Here is an 18,897-nt window from a genome sequence, read left to right as displayed (position 1 = left end):
CAAGACCGTGCAGGGTGCGGTGTCGGAAACGTGGCCGGTGGTGTCGTACGCCAGGTGCTCAGGAGGCCTAGCTGAGAGGCAGGCAGGAGGAGCGCAACAAGGTTCAGGACGGAATGAGAGCAAAGTGATGAACGGATATGAAGGGTGAGTTGCCGGTGCCTGGCACCCGAAACCGCAATGTCCTCTGGCGCTATTCTTGTTGTTCTCGTGTTCTCCCCGCACCTCGGAGGCGTCGGGGCGTCGACGCCTGTCGCGCCTGGCGCATCACGCCCGGCAAGTCTCAGCGAGCACGGGCACTCTCTTGTATAGCCAAGGCCTGAGGCAGGAAGACGAGGTACAGTGAGGTACGGAGGCGTTGCTCGTGGTCCGTGGACAGTTGACCGCATCGCCTGGCGAATTAGCCATGGCTGAGATGCCCGCTGCAGGTGGAGAGAGCATGACAATGATGGCTAAGAATGGCTGCAAAGGGTCTGTGACATGAGACTCGACGTCAGCGCTTGTCTGAGAGCAGATGCAGGGCCTGGTTTCAGTTTCTGGCATCGTCAGACGCGTCTCTCGCGTCTCCCTCTCGTAAACCTCGTCATGTCGCTCTGACGGCGATCAATTCACCCATGCGCCGTCCACAGGCTTCTTTCACTCCCCCGCACCCTGTCTTCGTCCTCTCGTCCGGGGTCTTTGTGGGTTCTCCACCTCCTCCACTCAATCCCTCACGACGAACACCCTCATCTCAGCACCCTTTCCTTGGTGCCGAGAACGCCGTGAGCGGCAGGTGACTTAGTTTGGCGCTAGTCAGGACGCTATTCCTATTCAAGCAGGGCGGGCCCACCGCCCTTCCACAAGCTCATCAGCGTCGCTCCGCAGTCGATGGCTTGGGCGATGTAGCGTTGCAGGCGGTGTCTTGCAGAGAGACTAGTGCACTAGGGCGGGCCCGAGGGAAGGGCGCAGGCGCTAGCGAGCGCGGCCGTCCGAATTCAGAGGTATCCAGAGCCACGGACCGTGTCGCTGGTGCATCTAAGCGTCTCAGTGCTGATATCATCCTCTGCAGCCCATGATTTAGCGCCGAACCCATTTACCCCTTGGCTTGGTCTGGATCAGCCAAGATACAATTGACTTGCACTGTCGCAGATCACGCGGACTCCACCTGCGTTGATGAAGATCGCGATTCTAACCGAAATGCGCCTCTGAGCTTCATGTGAGCATCTGCGGCGACCCACACCGCCTCCGGTGCTCCCTCAGGCTTTCCATGCTCCGGTTAGCGGCCGCGAGTCTATCTTTGATCTGATTGTTCAAAGCCCACGATCAAAGCGAGCCCACGCGCAGAGAGGTGGAGGCTGTTCGACGCCTCGGGTTGAGTTCGCCCACCACATTCTGACAGGCACCCTCGAAGCTTGTCTGTCATGTCCGAAAGATGAATAGGAATGCGCCAGACAATCTCCAGGCGTCGCCAGTCCGTGCCAGTCCGGTGGCGGCGGTTCGTGGATATCCACACCCATACCTCATCCACAACTCAATCCACACATCGATCCACAACTCAATCCACACATCGATCCACTGCTCGACCGCGCTCTTGATTCATGACTTGCTTTTGACGTAGATTCGACTATCGTGGGCGGGAGATCTACTTTCGTCATTCCATGCTAGCCTCGAGCTTGGAGGCCCCATGTGCAGCGCTAGACAGAACGGGGCCAAGCTAGGAAGCGCGCGCATGCGGCATGTCCTGTCCTTGAACCGGGAAGCAGGACGCAGGGTAGGCCGGCGCGGGGTGGGCTAGGCGGGGCTAAGCTGGAAGCTGGGAGCACGAACCCACCCCGGTTACCGGATCCTCAGCCGGTCCCCGGTCCGCATTGCCGCAGCGAGTACGTCTGCCCTTCGCACCATGTCAAGCGAACCAGATGTCCAGCATGTCCACATTTAGAGCATTCTGAGCCTTGGTACGAGTCGGCCGACCTGCTGCGCACTACCGTGCTAGCGCGAGCTAGTGCGTCTTGCCGCTGTTTATGTCCAGACACTCGGCACTCTAGCGCCAACGCATAGCGCAGGATTACAGCATCCCGCCGGTGACTGGAACCCGTTAATGTGCGCTAACCTTATCAGCACCTTCGGCAGGTAGGCTGCGCTCCAACGACCCGCACAGGCGGACCTGTCTGCTTGTCTACAAGCGCGCCGGGTTCCCACCACTTTGCACGGAAACCCGATGTTTATGCTCAGCCTGCTCCACCCCGAGTAAGCCTACTAGGGTTCTAAGTCAGATCCGGGGACCGTGTCGTACCACACGGCGATCTTCCGCCCGCCTGCGTCGAAGACGTCGGCCTGGATCAGCCGGAGGAGTGGGCGCAGTAGAGAGACTGCAGCGGCCTTCGATTTCCGTCTGCCTTTACACTCTGCGTTAATACGGTGGTGGGGTGGCCGTGTAGAGTGGAGCCGTTCGATCGTGAATCTTGCTGCTCGATCGTCATGATGCTCGTCGGCTGAAGTAACTCACTGTCACCTGCAAAACGGACTGAATGGGCTCACACGCGCCCTCTAGTCATCATCCCCGAATTGTGGCGGCCGCCCACAGGCTGGAAACGGATTTAACTTCGAGCACTCGCAGCTATTGAAAGCGTCAATGTCCTTTCTGACTCACATGCTAACTGTCTTGTGCTAGACTGATTATGCTGATCCTTCATTGATCAGAAGCAATGCAGAGGGAGGTGACTTTCGACGAGTCCGGCGGAAGATATAACCCGAGCGATAAGCCACTTGCGTGATATCAGCAATCAGTGTCGTGCTAAGGGTTATCGGGTTATCAGTCCTCGATCGCGTGTCTGCGCAATGATCACCGTGGCCACCTGATCGCACCTAGTTCACTTCTTATCAGCTTCTAGTTCGTTCTCGGCGCATTAGCGGTCGTCAGTGCACGCTACTGCGGATTGCTGAAACGCTGGAATGGACCTAGACGTTAGTAGGGGTTAGCTCGCCGCTTAGTCTGTGTTTGCCGCACTATTTTGGACTCCGGTCGCTAAGCCAACTTAGCTTCGTTCCAGCAACTGGTGATGTCGGCAGCTCGGCAAGTAGTGTGGACGCTAGTGAAACGGCTGCTCTCCAGCTGGACAGCTGATCGATCACGATGCGTTCGGCGTGAACTAGCCGGTGTTCGCGATGTTAGCGCATCTGGCGACACTAATCTCTCTACCGCACGTCAAGGTCAGATCATGATTACACTCACCTAGCAAGCGGCTTGCTGCATGGCAACGATATACGTGTTACCCCCTCCTCAGGCGAGCACGTATTTGATGCTCCTGTGCAATGCAGGTCCTAGCGAACTAGCGAGAGATGTTCGGTCACGGTTGAAGTGAGCGTTCCCCGTCCTGGCCGTCGGTGGCCCGTCATCCTCACGAAGAGCCAGGATCCAGAACTGTACAAGTGGAGGAGCTCGATGCTGTCGTATGCGAGGGCGTCAACCTGATAACGATCGTCGGCGGGGTCCCCGGCGTGCGACAGCGAGTGCCTAGCAACCGTCGACCGTCGCCATCACGATGGCCATGGCGTAATCTCTCGTAGCCGCTCGGCCTCTTATCCTCTGTTATCACGGTCACAGGTTGACGAGCTCCCTTCGCCATGTGGCAATGCTCATCAGGTAGTACGCATAGATGAATTGCTGCACGAAGGTGCCCTGTAGTCGCCCTTTTGCTGTCTCTTAGTAAATATTCACCGAAATTGTCCGAGAACCGACGCCACCTCGAGTTATCTCAGAGGTTGGCAGGCGTCTACCCCAGATAGATCAAGGCTGCCCCTCCGTTTGCGAGTTTCCTCAGCAGTCTGCTAAGCGCGTTACCAGAGGCCAAAGGCGTCTGAACATATGCAGTACCGAGCCGAGCATGTTTAGGCGCGCATAATGCGCCCTAGCAGATCGACTTGCGGGAGTACACTGAGTTGTTTGACTCTGCGAACGCCGCTTTCCGCCTCGCCCTCTTCTTCCACTGCGCTGATGCAGATGCCGAAAAGCTGCAACACACACAGCCCATCGTGCATGTGCCCCTTGCTCGGCAGATGAGCATGTTTGCGTACAGAGTCTTTCACTTGGCAAACGCTTTACGCCCCTCACTTGTCCGAGGTGCCCACTTTGCGTCCTTTAACATTCGTAGTGACTATCTCCAGAGGATACGACATCTCAACATTCACCAGCTTCTTGTCATGCCCCTTTCGTTAGCGTACAACGACTACCCACAAGCCCTCGACTCCGTCGTCGCGCACCTGTCGTGCGACGACCAAGTCCGTCTCCGTCTTGTCTGCAAAGCCTTCCTCCGTGCCGTCGACAACATTCTGAAGCACCACCTGATCCTGTTCCCGAACGGCGCCAAGATCTCCGTCCAAGGCGTCGCGCACCGCATCCCTGGCCTCAAGTCCCTCGATCTCTCCAATCCTGGCGAGATCCCTGAGGCTCACGTCCTCGACGTGCGCGGCTACTTCCCGCCCTCTGTCGACCTCTTCAAGTTGAAAGAGAGCTTTCCCTCGCTCCAAGTGCTGCGGATGACGAACAGCCGCGGTCGTCTCAAGAGCTACACACCCTACGTGCCTGTGCCCTCCCGCACTGTCGTGCTCTTCACGAACCCGAACGGCTTCGAGTGCAACCCCACTCCACGCGCAGGCTGGGGCGGCCACGACCGCTCAGCCCATCTCCCCGCGGGGCTTGAGGACGTTCTCCCCGACACCGTGTCCAAGGTCGTAGTCAACATGAACGGCGACGACATTCCTGTCGCGGACATGTGGCGCGCAATCCATCGCCCCGCGCCCCACGTCAAGGAGGTCGTCATCGTCATTCCCCGCTACAGCAGCCTCGATGACCCCGGTGCCCTCGGGACGTTCAACGAGCCCATCGTCGGTATGGACGTTGCGGACCTTATCGTCGGTGCGCCTCACGGGTTCGTCGGCTCGGCCGCGACCGCGCCCACCGCCCCCACTGCCAAGTTCACCATTGTCGGGCTGGAAGCTGTTTCGGTGCCGAACTATGCCGAGCACTTCCGTGCTGTGCTCCGTGAGCACCTTTCTGCCAACCGTTTCGAGGACGTCGACTACGGTGCATCCGGTCCCGCTGTCATTCACGGCGAGGGCGGGCCTGTCTTCGTTCCTGCCACTGGACAGGCCAAGGCTGCGCATGACGCGAAAGTCGAGAGCATTCTGCACATGGTCGATATGGTCACCAAGGAAGGGTATGTGAAAAGAGTTGGAAGGGAGACGGCTCTGCTGGAGCTTGTGGAGAAGCTCGAGAAGAATCACACTCGTCAACACTGCCAGCCTGCTGCGCCGGCCAAGATCCAGGGCGATGTTGGCGTGTTCCGCGGCTGGATGGGGCTGTTTGATGAGATCTTCAGCTTGAAGGCGTAGAGCGCGAGCCTTACATCAGACTATATGCCAAGCTGTAGCATAGACACCATGCATGATATCGACTTGTGCAAGCATTCGTCAACAGTCCGAGAGAACTATATCTCTCCACTACCTCGCTTTCGGATTTGACCGACCACCAGAAGTGGAGGCCATATCGACGTCACTCGGACAAGGTTGGGCTGTCGATGCTGTGAGCATCGCTCAACCAACGACAGCTCACCAGCATATGTCGGACAGAAGAGTACCTGTAGAAGCCTAGCACCAACCCCTCTACCGACTTGCCGTCTCTGCTCCAGAATTCCGAACAAAGTAGCAAGCTGATCATGTGTCACGCCCGGTCCACGAGAGACATCGGCGTCTTAGCCGGCGCCCCTCCCCTGAAATAGCAACACTCACGCGTCTATTTGTCTCCCATCCACCCACCTCCCACTCACTCACACGTCCGCTCGCTCACCATGAAGCTCTCCCTGCTGACGGCGCTCTTCAGCGCGGTACAGAGCTGGATCGACAGCGATGGCAACGCCGACATCGCCCCGCGCTCGACGGGGCACCGGATGGTCTCCAAGCCGACGATGCACTATCTCGACAAGATTCGGCGCGAGTGGGACATCCAAGGCTGCGGCATCTCGGTCGTTAAGTCCACGGAGGAGGAGCACCGCACGCAGATCATTCTCTTCGGGCGTGCGAACGACAAGGATCCTGTTACTGAGGATGTAAGCTGCAGTGGCTCTGCCGAGCTGACGACAGACCCTCTTCGCGATTGCGTCAAACAGCAAGGTATTCGTCGCTCTCAGTCTAAGCCTCCTGATCGAGCGCGGAACGAAGCTCCCTTCCGGTCAGAAGCTGGACTGGGACACGAAGATCGTCGACATCCTTGGTGACGACTGGAAGCTCGAGGACGAGTATGCGACGGCGCACCTGGACCTGACAGACTTGCTGAGCATGCGCTCCGGGCTTCCTTCCCACGACCTATGGTACAAGGACGTACCTCCCATTGAGTCTATCAGGGGCATGCGCGACCTCCCCTTCTCTGCCGAGCCGCGATACGCTTTCCAGTACAACAACCTGCATTACATCACGCTCTCGCACATTGTGACTGTGCTCTCGGGACGGCCATTCGTCGACTTTGTGCAGGAGAACTTCTTCGCGCCCCTCGACATGCGGAGCACGACGTACAACTCGACCGCGGCCGGATTGACAGGCAAGCGGAGCGACGGCTACTTCCACACCGACGTCGAGTACGCCAAGTGTCTCAAGCGAGGAGTAGGGAGCAAGTCGTGCGTGGGCAAGCGCCAGAATCTGGGCTGGTGGATCGAGGGCGACAGCCTGAACAATGCGGGGCCCGGAGGCATCATGACGAGTCTCTGGGACATCTCGGCCTGGCAGGGGGAGTACCTCCGCCCCTCCCAGACTGAACTCACCCCTGCCATGATCGCCAAGCTCGGCGACGCCGTCATGCCCATGGGAAGGGACCATGAGCGCGAGCTCTCGGGGATGTCCTACGGTCTTGCCCAGATGACGCTGCAGTACCGCGGCGAGCGCGTCGTAATGCACACGGGCGGCCTGCCCGGTCAGATCAGCCAGATCTGGCACATGCCTGACCGCGGCCTGTCGGTTGCCGTTTTCACGAACGACGGCAACTACGGGCACCTCTTCATGCGCGCCGCGACGATGACGATCGTCGACGAGATTCTAGACTTGCCGCGGATCGACTGGCGCGGGCGCGCTTGGGACACTGTCAAGAGGTCGTACTCACCGCCCCCGTCGCCCAAGCCAGAGAAGAGCAAGCGGGTCGAGGGCCTGTTCAAGCATCCGGCGTACGGGACGCTGAACTTGACCCGCCTCGAGGACGAGGAGGTGATGAGCTATCTCCCTGAAGGCGTCGCGAGGGAGAAGGCTTCTATCACGCCCATGCATGGCGCTTTCATCGACCACCTCATCTTCACGCCCTTCGAGGGAAGCTTCTACAACTGGACCGGCGCCAAGTACGATCCGCCCATGATGGAGTCTGGCGTCGCTGTCGTCACTGACAAGGGCATTGGCATGTATGGCCGCTTCAGCACGCCTGGGAATGTGAAGCTGCCTGAGCCGAGCGAGAACCCGGACGACGCGGAGGTGTGGTTTGAGCGTGTATAGGCGGGAGAAGTAGTAGGATGCATCCGATTCAGTCGGCGTACCTGGGTCACGAGGTCGCCGGTCAGAAGGCAGTCATCGACCGTAAAGCTTAACGGGGTCAGTCACTTCTCCACCATGCATATGGAACCTCACCGGCGTGTTTATCACTTGGCAAGCCTTCTTATGCGCGTGCATTGCGAGAGGTAGTCGACCTTCGAAGCATCGGCTGCCTCGAAGGCGCTCTGAACCAACATGAAACAAACAAAGCTCTCCGAGGTTTACCCGGGTGAATGACCGGCTACGGTGAGGCGAGATCAGGCACGACGAGCCGCAATACACGACGCTAAATATCGCCCCAACGGTTGTTGATACATAACTCGAACCTCAACTTCGCTCCTTCTCTCTCAAAACTTTCTCTTACCCCGACATCGATATCTGTTGCTCCGATAATACCGGATTCGCTGGTTCGAGAACGACGTTTACTCTTATCTATCCACCCCTCTCAAAACGCGCGCCAGCGCGTGACTACCCTGCACCTCCCAAACACCCGACACCGCAGCACGATGGCCCTCTCGCCCAAGCTGCCCGAGACACTTGACCCGTCCATCCCGACTCCGCAGGCGACGGGCCACCTGCAGACGATCACCTATGGATCCGATTCGATCACAATCCACGACGAGCTGCACGGCACCTCGTACACGATTACGGAGCCTCCACTCATCGATCTCCTGCGGTCCTCAGTGCTGCTCCGCCTCTTCTCCGTCGGCCAGCACGGGATCACGGGTCTCTTCGAGCTGACGCCCTTAGTCACGCGGCTGGAGCACAGCATCGGTGCGATGCTGCTTGTCCGAAGGGTCGGCGGCAGTGTGCCAGAGCAGGCAAGCGCGCTCCTGCACGACGTCTCGCACACCGTCCTCTCACACGTCATGGACTGGGCGCTGTGTGGCCCCGGAGAGTCATACCACGAGGTTCACAAGCAGCGCTTTGTGGACACGACAGAACTTCCCGCCCTTCTCGACCGACATGCGCTGGGCGACTCGCGACCGGACGGCCCCAGCGTGCTGCACGAGGAGGAGTTCCCGCTCGTCGAGCGCGATGCGCCGCGCTTATGCGCCGACAGGCTCGACTACGGCCTCCGCGACAGTGTCGCGTTTGGCAAGCTCTCTCGCTCCGATGCGCAGACTATTGTTGCCTCTCTGCGCGCTTGGCCCGACGTGGCCTCTCCGGAACGTGCCCTCGTTCTCGACGACCCGAACGCCGCCGCGATCCTCGCGCGCGCCTACCTCGCAAGCGACAGGGACATCTGGTCGAACCCGGCCCACGTGCGCATGGCGTCTCGGGCGGGAGCGCTGATCGGCTCGGTAGTGTCGAGCGGGCGTCTGCCAGACGACGTCCTGTGGAGCATGTCCGACAAGGAGTTCTGGGTCGCGCTCCGTGGCGCCGCAAACGAGGAGGAGCAGAGGGTAATGGACGAGATCGAGGCTGAGGCGACGTTAGAGTGTCCCGGCAAGATTCCCCCGCAGACCAAGGTCCGCACGATCGACCCCGACGTGCTCGTTGATGGGGAGCTGAGGCCGTTGACGCAGGTCTGCCCCGAGTACAAGAAGGAGAGGGACGAGTACATCGCGTCCAGGAATGCGCTGAAGTGCGCAACCATGGCGCCGTAGACGTCCCCGGACTGTGACCTATACCCTTTCCCTCCACCCATAGACTGCAGCTTAGACTAGACGGCACAGTTGTATGCATAATGACGACGTTGGTACGAATGCGCACCGCTGCCGAGGTTCTGCAGTAATCAAGCTGTGCGGTCGGCCTGCACCACTGCCATCACCCCCCTTGTCCACTCACACGACCTGATCTGTGAGTGCGACGAGAGTGCGAAGCCAGTCCGTCCACACAACACTCTCTGGCCAGAACTCCAGCCGGCCTCGCGGCCAGAGGCAGCCTTCGCTAGACCAGACGTCTCCTACGATCGCTCAGCACCTTGGCTGACGACGACGTGGCGCGACACGCTGCCCAACGGGAGTGCGAATCGATGTGTGTCCACACAGCTGCGGTAACGTCGAGACCGCAATCGGCCTCGAGGTTGGAGGAAGCCTTCGCTAGTTTCAATGTCTCTCACGGTGTCTCCAGTTGTGAGCATAGAGGCATCAAGTTCATGCAGTGCTGTCGAAGAGCTAGACACTGTTCGGCAACCGACGACAGGCACCATCCTCAAGACGTCCACCACTTTGCTGCGTTACGTTGTTCTCGACATGTATATGATGTCGCCGCCCCTCCCATGATGCAAAATGCCTTCTAGTCTACTGCGCTATGCTCTGCATTGGGCGAGCGCTCGCAAAGTTGTCCAGAAAAGCAGGCGGCACGGGAACGGAGGAAAACCAAAAATTTGGAGAATCGGTGAATCGAACACCGGTTTCAGACAATCAGCAAGTCAAAGTTGCGAAGTCCGCGTCTTACCACTAGACGAATTCCCCGGATTTTCGGGTAGTGGAGTTGATCGTGGCGGCTGCGGCGCCGGCAACACTATAACAATCTTTTTTGCGGGCGAAGAGAAATCATCCGCGTCGCTGAGGATGATGGCCCTTGTCTCAGCCTTCCTCTAATACTTGGCGTTGCTGGTTATCGGACGCAGGGTCCACGCCTGGGCTGCGAAGCGGGGTGTTCTGTGAAGTGGAGCGGGCGTCTTTCCAAGTTGACCAGAGGAGTGCTGAGCGACAGCGTTGGTCGTCATCGTTTTGCGGCGCCGGTGGCTCGCCTCATCCGGAGTGCTGTGCTGCCCGCTGCTGCTCGTTGACGTCTCCTTCGCCGTTACAAGAAAGCCGCCGTGCGTCTGCTCAGCTGCTGAAGACGTCGAGTGTGACGTCGTGTGATTCGCCCGAATGCTGGTTGGCCGATAGGATCGACGCTCGATTCCGGCCCCTTTCCACCATACGAACCCCCGCATCTACCCGCCGGCCCCGCCCCGGGTTTCTCCATACCTCCACTCTGATGATCGTCACGACGTGATCGACACGGTGGTTTTGTGTTCTCTTTCCATCCTCACATTCATGCACGCAAACAACTATGCATCGTAAACCTTCTCCTTACATGTGAATCTATCTCTCGTATCATGACTCGCGGACACAGGATCGTCAACTCGTGACGAAGCAAGGAACACGACGCCACGATAGCCACGATCCGTGTGGCTTTGGACAATGTCGGGAGGAACCGCAGCGGCGCAGCGACGAGCGACGCCCAGTGCCTCGCCGCCTCGTCCTCAGTGTTCCGAGTGCAACACACTCCAGCGCGAGCGCACCGTGCGCCCATGCACACGGCTGCCCACCGCTGACCAGTTTTCACACACACTGCACTGCAACAACGCTCACCCGCTCACCGCCTCACTGTCGTCTCCGCATCAGTTTAACGACCCGTTCTCTCGGTAAGTCTCTGCTTCAACGCCGCAGCATCCCCCTTCGGAGATGGGACAAGGACGGACTCTGCCTGCAGCCATAGAGCTCGCATCCGCATCGGCCTAGACACCTCGTCTACTAGCGCAGTGCCGTCTCTCTCTCCCTGCTCACCACTCGCCTTCGCTCCGCTCAGGCGCTCAGTCTCGCTAACCCCAGCCATGTCCATGATCCTCCGTGCTGTCCCCCGCGCCCGCGTCGCCGCCCGCCAGGCGACCCAGGTCCGCGCCGCCCACTTTGAGAACTCGGCCCAGAAGTGAGTCCTTGCGCCTCCAGCGAGCGAAGCGAGCGTGGAGACGCTCCTATCTCGCTTCCGTACTTCCTGCTCCCTTCGATTAACCCTTCCTTGAACCTGCCCCCCTCTCATGGCGGGATGCAGCTACGGAAGTCGTAATGAACAGCTGGCCAAGCCGCCCGTTACAGCAGACACGGAAGGGGGAGGTGCGGCCAGGTTAGGCAGGAACAGTATCACTCGCTGCCCCACCTTAGCCTTCGGCCTCGGCGCTAACATCAGCTGCATCCCCGGCGGCACCAAGGGCAAGACCGGCATGGCCGTCAAGATGCTCATCTTCTCGACGGTCGGCTGGGGCCTCCCCTTCTTCGCGTGGAAGTACTCCGAGTACAAGGTCAACAACAACTGAGCTGTGAAACTCCTGAGGTCCCGCTAGGGGCCGCAAAAGTCGCTTGGTGAAGTTGGAGGTGACAAAGTAGGTCGAAAAAGCTGATGGAATCGAGTACGAGCTGACGACAGAACAAACAATGAGCATAACTAGCATGATGAGGGAATGCATCGCTGCCAAAGGACACGGGGACTGGTCGAGGGTCAAGGTCAGCCGTCAGCGGAGAGAGCAAGCCGCGGCATGGGGAAGGCGTGGATGAGCTGGTGTGCGACAATCGGTGCTGCCGAAGCGCGATTGTGCCGAGCGAACGTGTTGTGGAGTGCGCCGACTCTGGGAAGCGAGCAGCGTTCGGCCGTCCAGCACGACGGGCGAAGAGCGTCAATCTCAGTCGTATCTGTCAGTTGAACGGAAAGCGAGAAGGAGAGGGGCGTGTCTAAGTGCGGGCAAGTCTGGCTGCGACCGAGAGACCAGCGCGCGTAGGAAGCCCACGTTCGTCTGGTGGGACGGACAGAATGAGATGAGCGAGGAGCGTCAGTATATGGTCAGGTGCTGGAACTGGAGTGGTGACAGCTGCACAGGTTCGCTTTCGAACGCCAACAGGTCGACAGGGTTAAGAGCCCGCCCCCAGTAGTGTGCGAAATGCCGCTCTTCTGCTCAAAGCAGAACGACCAGGTGCGGTCGAGGCAGGCTGGAATGCTGGAATCGTGTCCGGCGTGACTGGCGATCGGGCATCGTTACGAACACGAGCCGCAGTCGGAGGAATGGATCTGCCCAAGTGCGAAGCATGTGTCGTGGTCGCGTGATACTCCTGATCGCACGTCTCCTTGCGTTCCGTCGATGCCCGCACTCCTGCTACAGCGCTGCAGAGCTGCAGACGATGTCGGGCAAGGACAGTCTCCGATATGACTGTACCGCAACTTTGCAGCCTTGCGGCTTGCGGCACGTTGGAACGACTGCGGGCACAGATCACGGTCCGGACCGACGAGGCCTCGAGGAAAAGTCTTGGGCACATTCCTCGGCGCCTAGCATGCCTAGAAGGTGGTGACGAGAGGGCACGCCATCCCTTCTCTTCTGAGTATCTGCCAATCCGGCGCACTAACGAGCTAACGATGACTACTGCACTGTTCGTCCTAGCGCCATACAATCTTGCCAATTGAGACTGAGATCTCTCTCGAAGACTAGCTCGGGCCTGGCGTCGGGCAAAGGACAGTGGTGCATGCCAGATGGAGAAGAGACGTTTGATGTCGTGAGAGAAGACTGAGCCAGTGCTGATCAGTACTGCAGCCGTATGCGAGAGATCGTCGGCAAAACGGGGGGGCTGTGGGTGTTCGAGCGCGTTCGAGGAATGGAAAATGGGAGTGGGGTGATCGCCCAGGCATGCACACGTCTCCTACACTTCTGCGTCACTGTTTCCGTGTGATCGGTAGATACTGATACGAGAGCCGACAGCCGTGCACCGAATGGACTCTTATGGCCACAACCTAGGGACTGCGCAAGCACCGAACCGATGCTATCCTCAATGGGCACCAGGATGAGCAGGAGCAATGCAGATGGGCAGACGATGGGCAGTGAATGTAGAGAAGCTCCGCGGCTGATCGCCCAGATCGGTGGCGTGTGGCATCCTTCCAACCGTCTTGGACTTTTTCGGGCGTCTCACGCGTCTCACGGTCCTTCGTCCCGGTTGCTCCTGAACGTTAGACCAAGTTAGTCCGCCAGATAGCGCATAGTTAGTCCGCAAATGTGTCAATAGCCCTCGAGGAACTATCAGCTGGTTGGCCGGGTCCTTATCGCTACATAACATGCAAGCGGGGACAAGGTTGGAAAAAAAGCAGTAGTGATGGGAGGAAGGATTGGTCACTTCCTCTCCCGCTTGGCTGCTGGTCTACCGCGAAACAGCAGGAACGAAAGGATGCAAGGAACCTAGGCTAGGCACTTCGGTGCATCGTCGGAGAGTCAGTGGCGAGTCAGAGGGAAGAGGGAGGTAGCCAGGTGGGATCGCGGGAACCCGATCACGGTTGAGATCTGCACGTTCGGTCGAATGCACCACTTAAACTTCCCAGTTGCTGGTCGAGGCACGTTCATGACTGGGCCAAGAACCAGTCGGCGGTCGTGTCGTGTGCCCTACTCTGGGAGGGGTGTAACGTAACACAAACCACGGATGCAGAGTGGCCAGAAGGGGCCGCGACTATTGGATTAAGACCAGTGCCGTGCGATTTCAGCACCGAGAGTCTGAGTAAAGTTCAGACGCGCGCAAGATAGAAGCGAGAACATGTAAACCACGCATGCATGGGGCTATATCGCCGGTTCCTTGCTCGACTTGAGGCGAGACACGGCGAGACAAGAGCGAGACACAGCCGTAGAAGGCACAAGACAAGAGTGATTTGTCACGAAGCTTATCCCGCCGAGTGTGCCTGGTGTTTGGTGTGTCGCTCTCCGAAGCTCTGAACTGCACCGTCACCGGTCGCCGCTCAGTCCGCTCGAGCCGCTCACCCCACTCTACTGCTGCACTCGCCACCACAGACAGTCGCACGAGCCTCAACGCCCAGCAAGCCCAGACGCCACCGTGCATCATCATCACTGCTCACGCGCTCTCTCATCATCGATCGTCGTCGGTCGGGCAAAGAGATGCATCACACGACGCCAAGTTGCTGCTTTTATTGACGATCAACTGCTGCGGAATCTGTAAAGGAGCCGGTTGCATGTGTAAATAAATGGGTTTGAATGTTGTGTAATGCCGGGGTAAAGTGCGCCCGCCTGACCCTTTACCCTGGCTCCTGGGTGCTGGTCCTTCAGCTCTGACGCCTGTTCTGATGGATTGGATGAAATTGCAACAAGGCAACAACACGCACGCGCCAAGCGAGGGTGAACCCTTTTGCCCTATGCTCGCTTCAGGTCTTAGCATCGAGGTTAAGGAGGGTAATGACCTGACGACGGGGCGATGCAGTTTTTCAACGGTTGACAGTGCAGCGGCCAATTAACTGGACAGATGAAAGGGGCGAAGGCGATAGGCGGGCCGGCGGGAGAGCGTGGTGGCCGGGGGAGGTGGGACGGTGGGAGTGCGGGTGACCGGTTGTACGCCTATCGATGGGGGACGGTGAGGGGCGTGGGCGCCTCATGACGTGCTGTTGGGTGATATCAGGCCGCTTATCAAATCACAGGCCGGCATTCCATGCTCCCCAGGCCTATACTCGTGGTCACCGATCCACCCTGACCCCTACTATCAGTGCACTACACTCACCTAGCTCACCTGACTGCACCTGCACTCCAGCACTCCAGCAACTCCAGCTGCTGCGCCATGCATCCCATGTACAGCCGTACCACCCAGTCCAACACACACACACACCCACTCTGACACTAAGCTGACCTAGTCTCGTGCACCGATTGAAAATCTCCCTCCCCCTCTTCCCATCATCCAACCACATCCACACACATCCCCTGCTGATAAATAAAATCAAGCGCTCATCGCACTCCCCTCCTACACACCCACCCACTCTCGAACGCCACCACCATGTCCGGCTTCAACGACGGGTATAATTACCATAGTAATAGTAATCCCAACGACGGCTATGCCGCTCAACACAACTTTGCCCAGCAGCCCGCCTACGGCCACCCCCATCAACAACCAGCCTACGGTGCCGGATCCCACTCTAGCGACGAGGGACCGTACAAGGAGCCCGCCGCCCCTGCCTACGACGGTGGCGATGGCGGCTACGGCCGCTTCGCCGACAAGGAGAAGGGCCTCGTCGCCGAGGAGCCCGTCTCGACCGACTGCGGCGACAGCGACTATGCCGACATTGACCCGAATTCGGGCGTCAAGCGCGGCCTCAAGACGCGGCATCTGTCCATGATGGCGCTAGCCGGTATCATTGGTCCTGGTCTGCTCGTCGGTGCCGGTGGCGCGCTCGCCAAGGGTGGCCCAGCCTCGCTCCTCATCGGTTTCGGCGTCATCGGTATCATCGCATTCAGCATCATGCAGTCGCTCGGAGAGCTCACGACGCTCTACCCCACCGGAGGCGCCTTCACTGGTCTCGCGGACCGGTTCGTCGACAAGGCGTTCGGCGTCGCCCTCGGCTGGAACTACTACATCATCTGGTTCTGCGTGCTTGCCAACGAGTACAATGTCATCTGCTCCATCTTTGTCGAGTGGGGACCGCAGGTCCCGCTCTGGGGATACTTCCTCATCTTCTGGGTAAGCTACAACGGCACTCGCCGCCACCCATGCCTGGACCATGCATGCTGACACACGCAGTTCGCGTTCCTCGCTTTCCAGCTGCTCGGTGTCGAGGCGTTTGGAGAGGCAGAGTTCTGGCTCGGTGAGTAACGAACGGCGACGTGGGAGGCGCCTCGGTAGAACATCGGTGATGGTGGAGGTAGCGGTGGACTGGGTGGTGTAAGCGGGTGGGTGGAGCCGGCCGGGGTCCACCGCCCGTTCCAGCCATTCCAGCAATCCCAATCAATCGAGAAGCCCCCCACCCACGCCGACACATTGCATTCGGGAGCATTATGCTGACGTATAGCTCTCGCCAAGCTGCTGGGTCTCGTTGCCTACTTCATCTTCTCGATTGTGTGAGTTGAAATCCGGGGTCTGGTGGGGTGCCCAGTGTGTCGGTTGTAATGCCGTCATCACAAAGTCGACATTGCATCCGTTCCAGCCTCCCATTCTGTGCATCAGCTGACAAAATCCAGCTACATGTCCGGCGGCGTCAAGGGTGCCGACGCTATCGGCTTCCGCTACTGGCACAACCCGGGACCGTGGGTGCACGGCTTCCGCGGTGTCGCGACCGTGTTCGTGTTCTGTTCAACCTTCTACGCGGGTGTCGAGTCCATCGCCGTCGCGGCGACTGAGACGAAGAACCCCCGCCGCGCCGTGCCCATGGCGATCAGGCAGACGTTCTGGCGCATCCTCTTCGTGTACATGGGCTCTGCGTTCTTCTATGGCGTCACCTGCCCCAGTAACGCCGAGGGTCTCATCGGCGGCAGCGGCAACAAGGCGCTCCAGTCGCCCATGACGATCGCGATCCAGCAGGCGGGCTGGTACGGCGGCTGGAATCTCGTCAACGCCTTCATCTTCGTCACGTGTCTCTCGGCGTGCAACAGCTCCATCTACATTGGCTCGCGCACGCTCCTCTACATGGGCCAGAACAAGAAGGCGCCCAAGATCCTCGGCTGGACCGACCGCCGTGGTGTGCCCATCCCCGCGATTCTGTTCACGAATGCGTGCGGCGCTCTCTCGATGATGAACATCTCGACCGGTGCCGGCAAGGCGTACCAGTACATTGTCAACCTGTCTGGTGTCTCGACGTTCCTCGTCTGGGGCGGCATCTCGTTCATCCACATCCGCTTCCGCGCCGGCTGGAAGGCGCAGGGCCACTCCCCCGACGAGCTGCCGTACAAGTCGATGCTGTACCCGTGGAACGCCTACTTTGGCCTGGGAGCGTGCATCTTCCTCGCCCTCGTGCAAGGTTGGACCTCGCTCTCGCCCTTCGTCGCCGGCGACTTCGTCGACGCCTACATCCTGCTCCCCGTCTTCTTCCTCATCATGATTCTCTACAAGCTCATCGCCAAGACGCACTGGTGGCGCGCGTCCGAGATGGACCTGATGTCCGGTAGGAGAAATGACCTCGACGACAAGGTCGCGACGGCCGAGGGCGCGATGCCGCACGAGAGCCGCTGGAAGAACAAGCTCAGGTTCAAGAAGTAGTTGTACATATCCTCCTTACTCTCATTTCACAATAACCCATATCTGTAGAATAGCAACACTCTATAGTCTTCTCTGCCCTCGTCTCAGTCTCCAGTGATTTTCAAGTAGTCATGTGGATGGATACGATATCATCTTGCAACAGCTTCACCTCCATGTCGTCAGCCACGACCGATATGGCGTGCTCGGCGACCACTCAATCAGCCGTGATAGTTCCTCTTTCGCTGTTGCCGATATCTAGGGCCCAGCCGAAGCCAAGTTGCCTATCATATCTGTCTATCTCTTGATCATATCTATGGATGGCCCTGTGCATGGCCCCTGTGCGGCGTCCATACGCACGGATCGTAACGGCTCCATGCTCGGAAGGCAGCTATATTGGAAATGCAGAAGTGGTCCAATGCAGACGAGGAAAAGTGGTCAAATATTCTCGTGGGGACGGATTCGGGTGGAGGCGTTTTGGCAGCCTGTGAGTGGTCGAATCCGGGCGGTGGTCAAATATTGGGCGGGAGTGGGCGAATTTTGGCGGCTGGGTGGGCGGCTGAGGCGGGGCCTGGGCCTGGCTGCAGCTGGCTGAGCCTCGCTTGGTCGTGCGCCCACCTAGGGTGGCTTGGGCGGGTAGAATGAATGTGACCGTGGGAAACTAGCCTCTGACTGAGGCAATGGTGGGCGGCTATGCGGGCTATGGTGGGGAGATTTCCAACCTGGCACACAAATTCGCCCTCCTCTCCGGCCCCTCCTCCCATCCCTTCGAGATGCCCTTGAGATATCTGCCAAACCACGCTCGACCCGCTCCTCGCCATCAGTGCCCATTCCGCGGCCGGGTGATGCACCAATGGCGTACCCGTTTGATGGCCGCTATCTATTGGGCCGAGTAGTGGCCGACTGCCCGAGTTGGTCGGAAGAGGAAGAATGAGGGATGAACGAGCAAGGCGCGCAGGATTGAACGCCGCAAGAAACTCACAGCAGATTATTCGGATTGCAAGATTGGACCTCGTCTGCAGTTGCGGGCTGGCTTGTATCATGTCTCGTGTGTCGTGTCTCCATGTCTGACATGAGCACGAAGCACTGACGTTGATGTCCTCCGACTACTGACGACATGGGTGTGAGGGTGCCCGTGAAGACATCGAGCACCTAATCGCAACGGACTCGTCCCAGCACTGAGCCTCCAGTCCCACGCCGTCATCATCAAGCCAGCCCAGCTCAGCCCAGCTCAGCCCAGCTCTCTCATAATCAGTCATGCTGTTCGATTCCTTCCATCCCAAATTCGCCCCAGGCTTCAAGCCATCCCCGCTCTCCCTGTCTTCGCCCAGTCTGGGCCTAGCGCACGTCCCTCATTCCCCCTATTTGCTCGTCTTCCTCACCTCCCCTCACATGCCTCACAGCCCCCTCTCGCGGCTTCTCAAAGCTCCAGAGTCCGAGGTAGGCGTCCCGGCCGGCCTTGCCGGCAGGAAACAATCCCACTACCCAGGATCCTGGGGAATTCGTCTAGTGGTAAGACGCGGACTTCGCAACCGCTGGCAACAAAGCAGATGATCGATTGTCTGAAACCGGTGTTCGATTCACCGATTCTCCAGCTTTTGCTGTGCGGCTTGGGCTGTGCGTTTTGCAGGTCGCGAGTCGGGGAAGGACCAGAAGCCAGAAGTGGCAG

General features: G+C 59.0%; 6 protein-coding genes and 2 non-coding genes across 8 annotated transcripts; 6 read left to right on the top strand and 2 right to left on the bottom strand.

The window, feature by feature from the left end:
• Positions 1-611: 611 nt before the first annotated feature.
• A1Q1_03254 (uncharacterized protein) lies at positions 612-1,052 on the top strand (the record flags this gene model as incomplete). The annotated part of the gene is made up of 2 exons (XM_014323534.1): positions 612-758; positions 816-1,052. 2 exons carry the CDS (start codon positions 612-614, stop codon positions 1,050-1,052), a joined length of 384 nt encoding a protein of 127 aa, XP_014179009.1.
• Positions 1,053-4,038: 2,986 nt separating this feature from the next.
• Positions 4,039-5,367, top strand: A1Q1_03253 (uncharacterized protein; the record flags this gene model as incomplete). Its single annotated transcript, XM_014323533.1, has 1 exon — positions 4,039-5,367. One exon carries the CDS (start codon positions 4,039-4,041, stop codon positions 5,365-5,367), a length of 1,329 nt encoding a protein of 442 aa, XP_014179008.1.
• Positions 5,368-5,822: 455 nt separating this feature from the next.
• On the top strand, positions 5,823-7,503 carry A1Q1_03252 (protein flp, putative; the record flags this gene model as incomplete). The annotated part of the gene is made up of 2 exons (XM_014323532.1): positions 5,823-6,080; positions 6,193-7,503. 2 exons carry the CDS (start codon positions 5,823-5,825, stop codon positions 7,501-7,503), a joined length of 1,569 nt encoding a protein of 522 aa, XP_014179007.1.
• Positions 7,504-8,045: 542 nt separating this feature from the next.
• On the top strand, positions 8,046-9,149 carry A1Q1_03251 (HD domain-containing protein; the record flags this gene model as incomplete). The annotated part of the gene is made up of 1 exon (XM_014323531.1): positions 8,046-9,149. The coding sequence occupies one exon, from the start codon at positions 8,046-8,048 to the stop codon at positions 9,147-9,149; it is 1,104 nt and encodes a 367-aa protein (XP_014179006.1).
• Positions 9,150-9,872: 723 nt separating this feature from the next.
• Positions 9,873-9,959, bottom strand: A1Q1_t233. The gene has a single exon. It is a non-coding gene; the product is annotated as a tRNA-Ala (tRNA).
• A 1,457-nt stretch (positions 9,960-11,416) lies between these two features.
• Positions 11,417-11,722, bottom strand: A1Q1_03250 (uncharacterized protein; the record flags this gene model as incomplete). Its single annotated transcript, XM_014323530.1, has 1 exon — positions 11,417-11,722. One exon carries the CDS (start codon positions 11,720-11,722, stop codon positions 11,417-11,419), a length of 306 nt encoding a protein of 101 aa, XP_014179005.1.
• A 3,337-nt stretch (positions 11,723-15,059) lies between these two features.
• Positions 15,060-17,252, top strand: A1Q1_03249 (voltage-gated chloride channel protein; the record flags this gene model as incomplete). Its single annotated transcript, XM_014323529.1, has 4 exons — positions 15,060-15,740; positions 15,801-15,864; positions 16,069-16,117; positions 16,238-17,252. 4 exons carry the CDS (start codon positions 15,060-15,062, stop codon positions 17,250-17,252), a joined length of 1,809 nt encoding a protein of 602 aa, XP_014179004.1.
• Positions 17,253-18,723: 1,471 nt separating this feature from the next.
• Positions 18,724-18,822, top strand: A1Q1_t237. The gene has a single exon. It is a non-coding gene; the product is annotated as a tRNA-Ala (tRNA).
• The last annotated feature ends 75 nt before the right edge of the window (positions 18,823-18,897 follow it).

The sequence above is a fragment of the Trichosporon asahii genome, assembly GCF_000293215.1.
Source record: "Trichosporon asahii var. asahii CBS 2479 unplaced genomic scaffold scaffold00054, whole genome shotgun sequence".
Classification (NCBI taxonomy): Eukaryota; Fungi; Basidiomycota; class Tremellomycetes; order Trichosporonales; family Trichosporonaceae; genus Trichosporon; species Trichosporon asahii.
The sequence above is the reverse complement of the archived record's forward strand: the minus strand, read 5'-3'. Positions and strand labels throughout refer to the sequence as shown.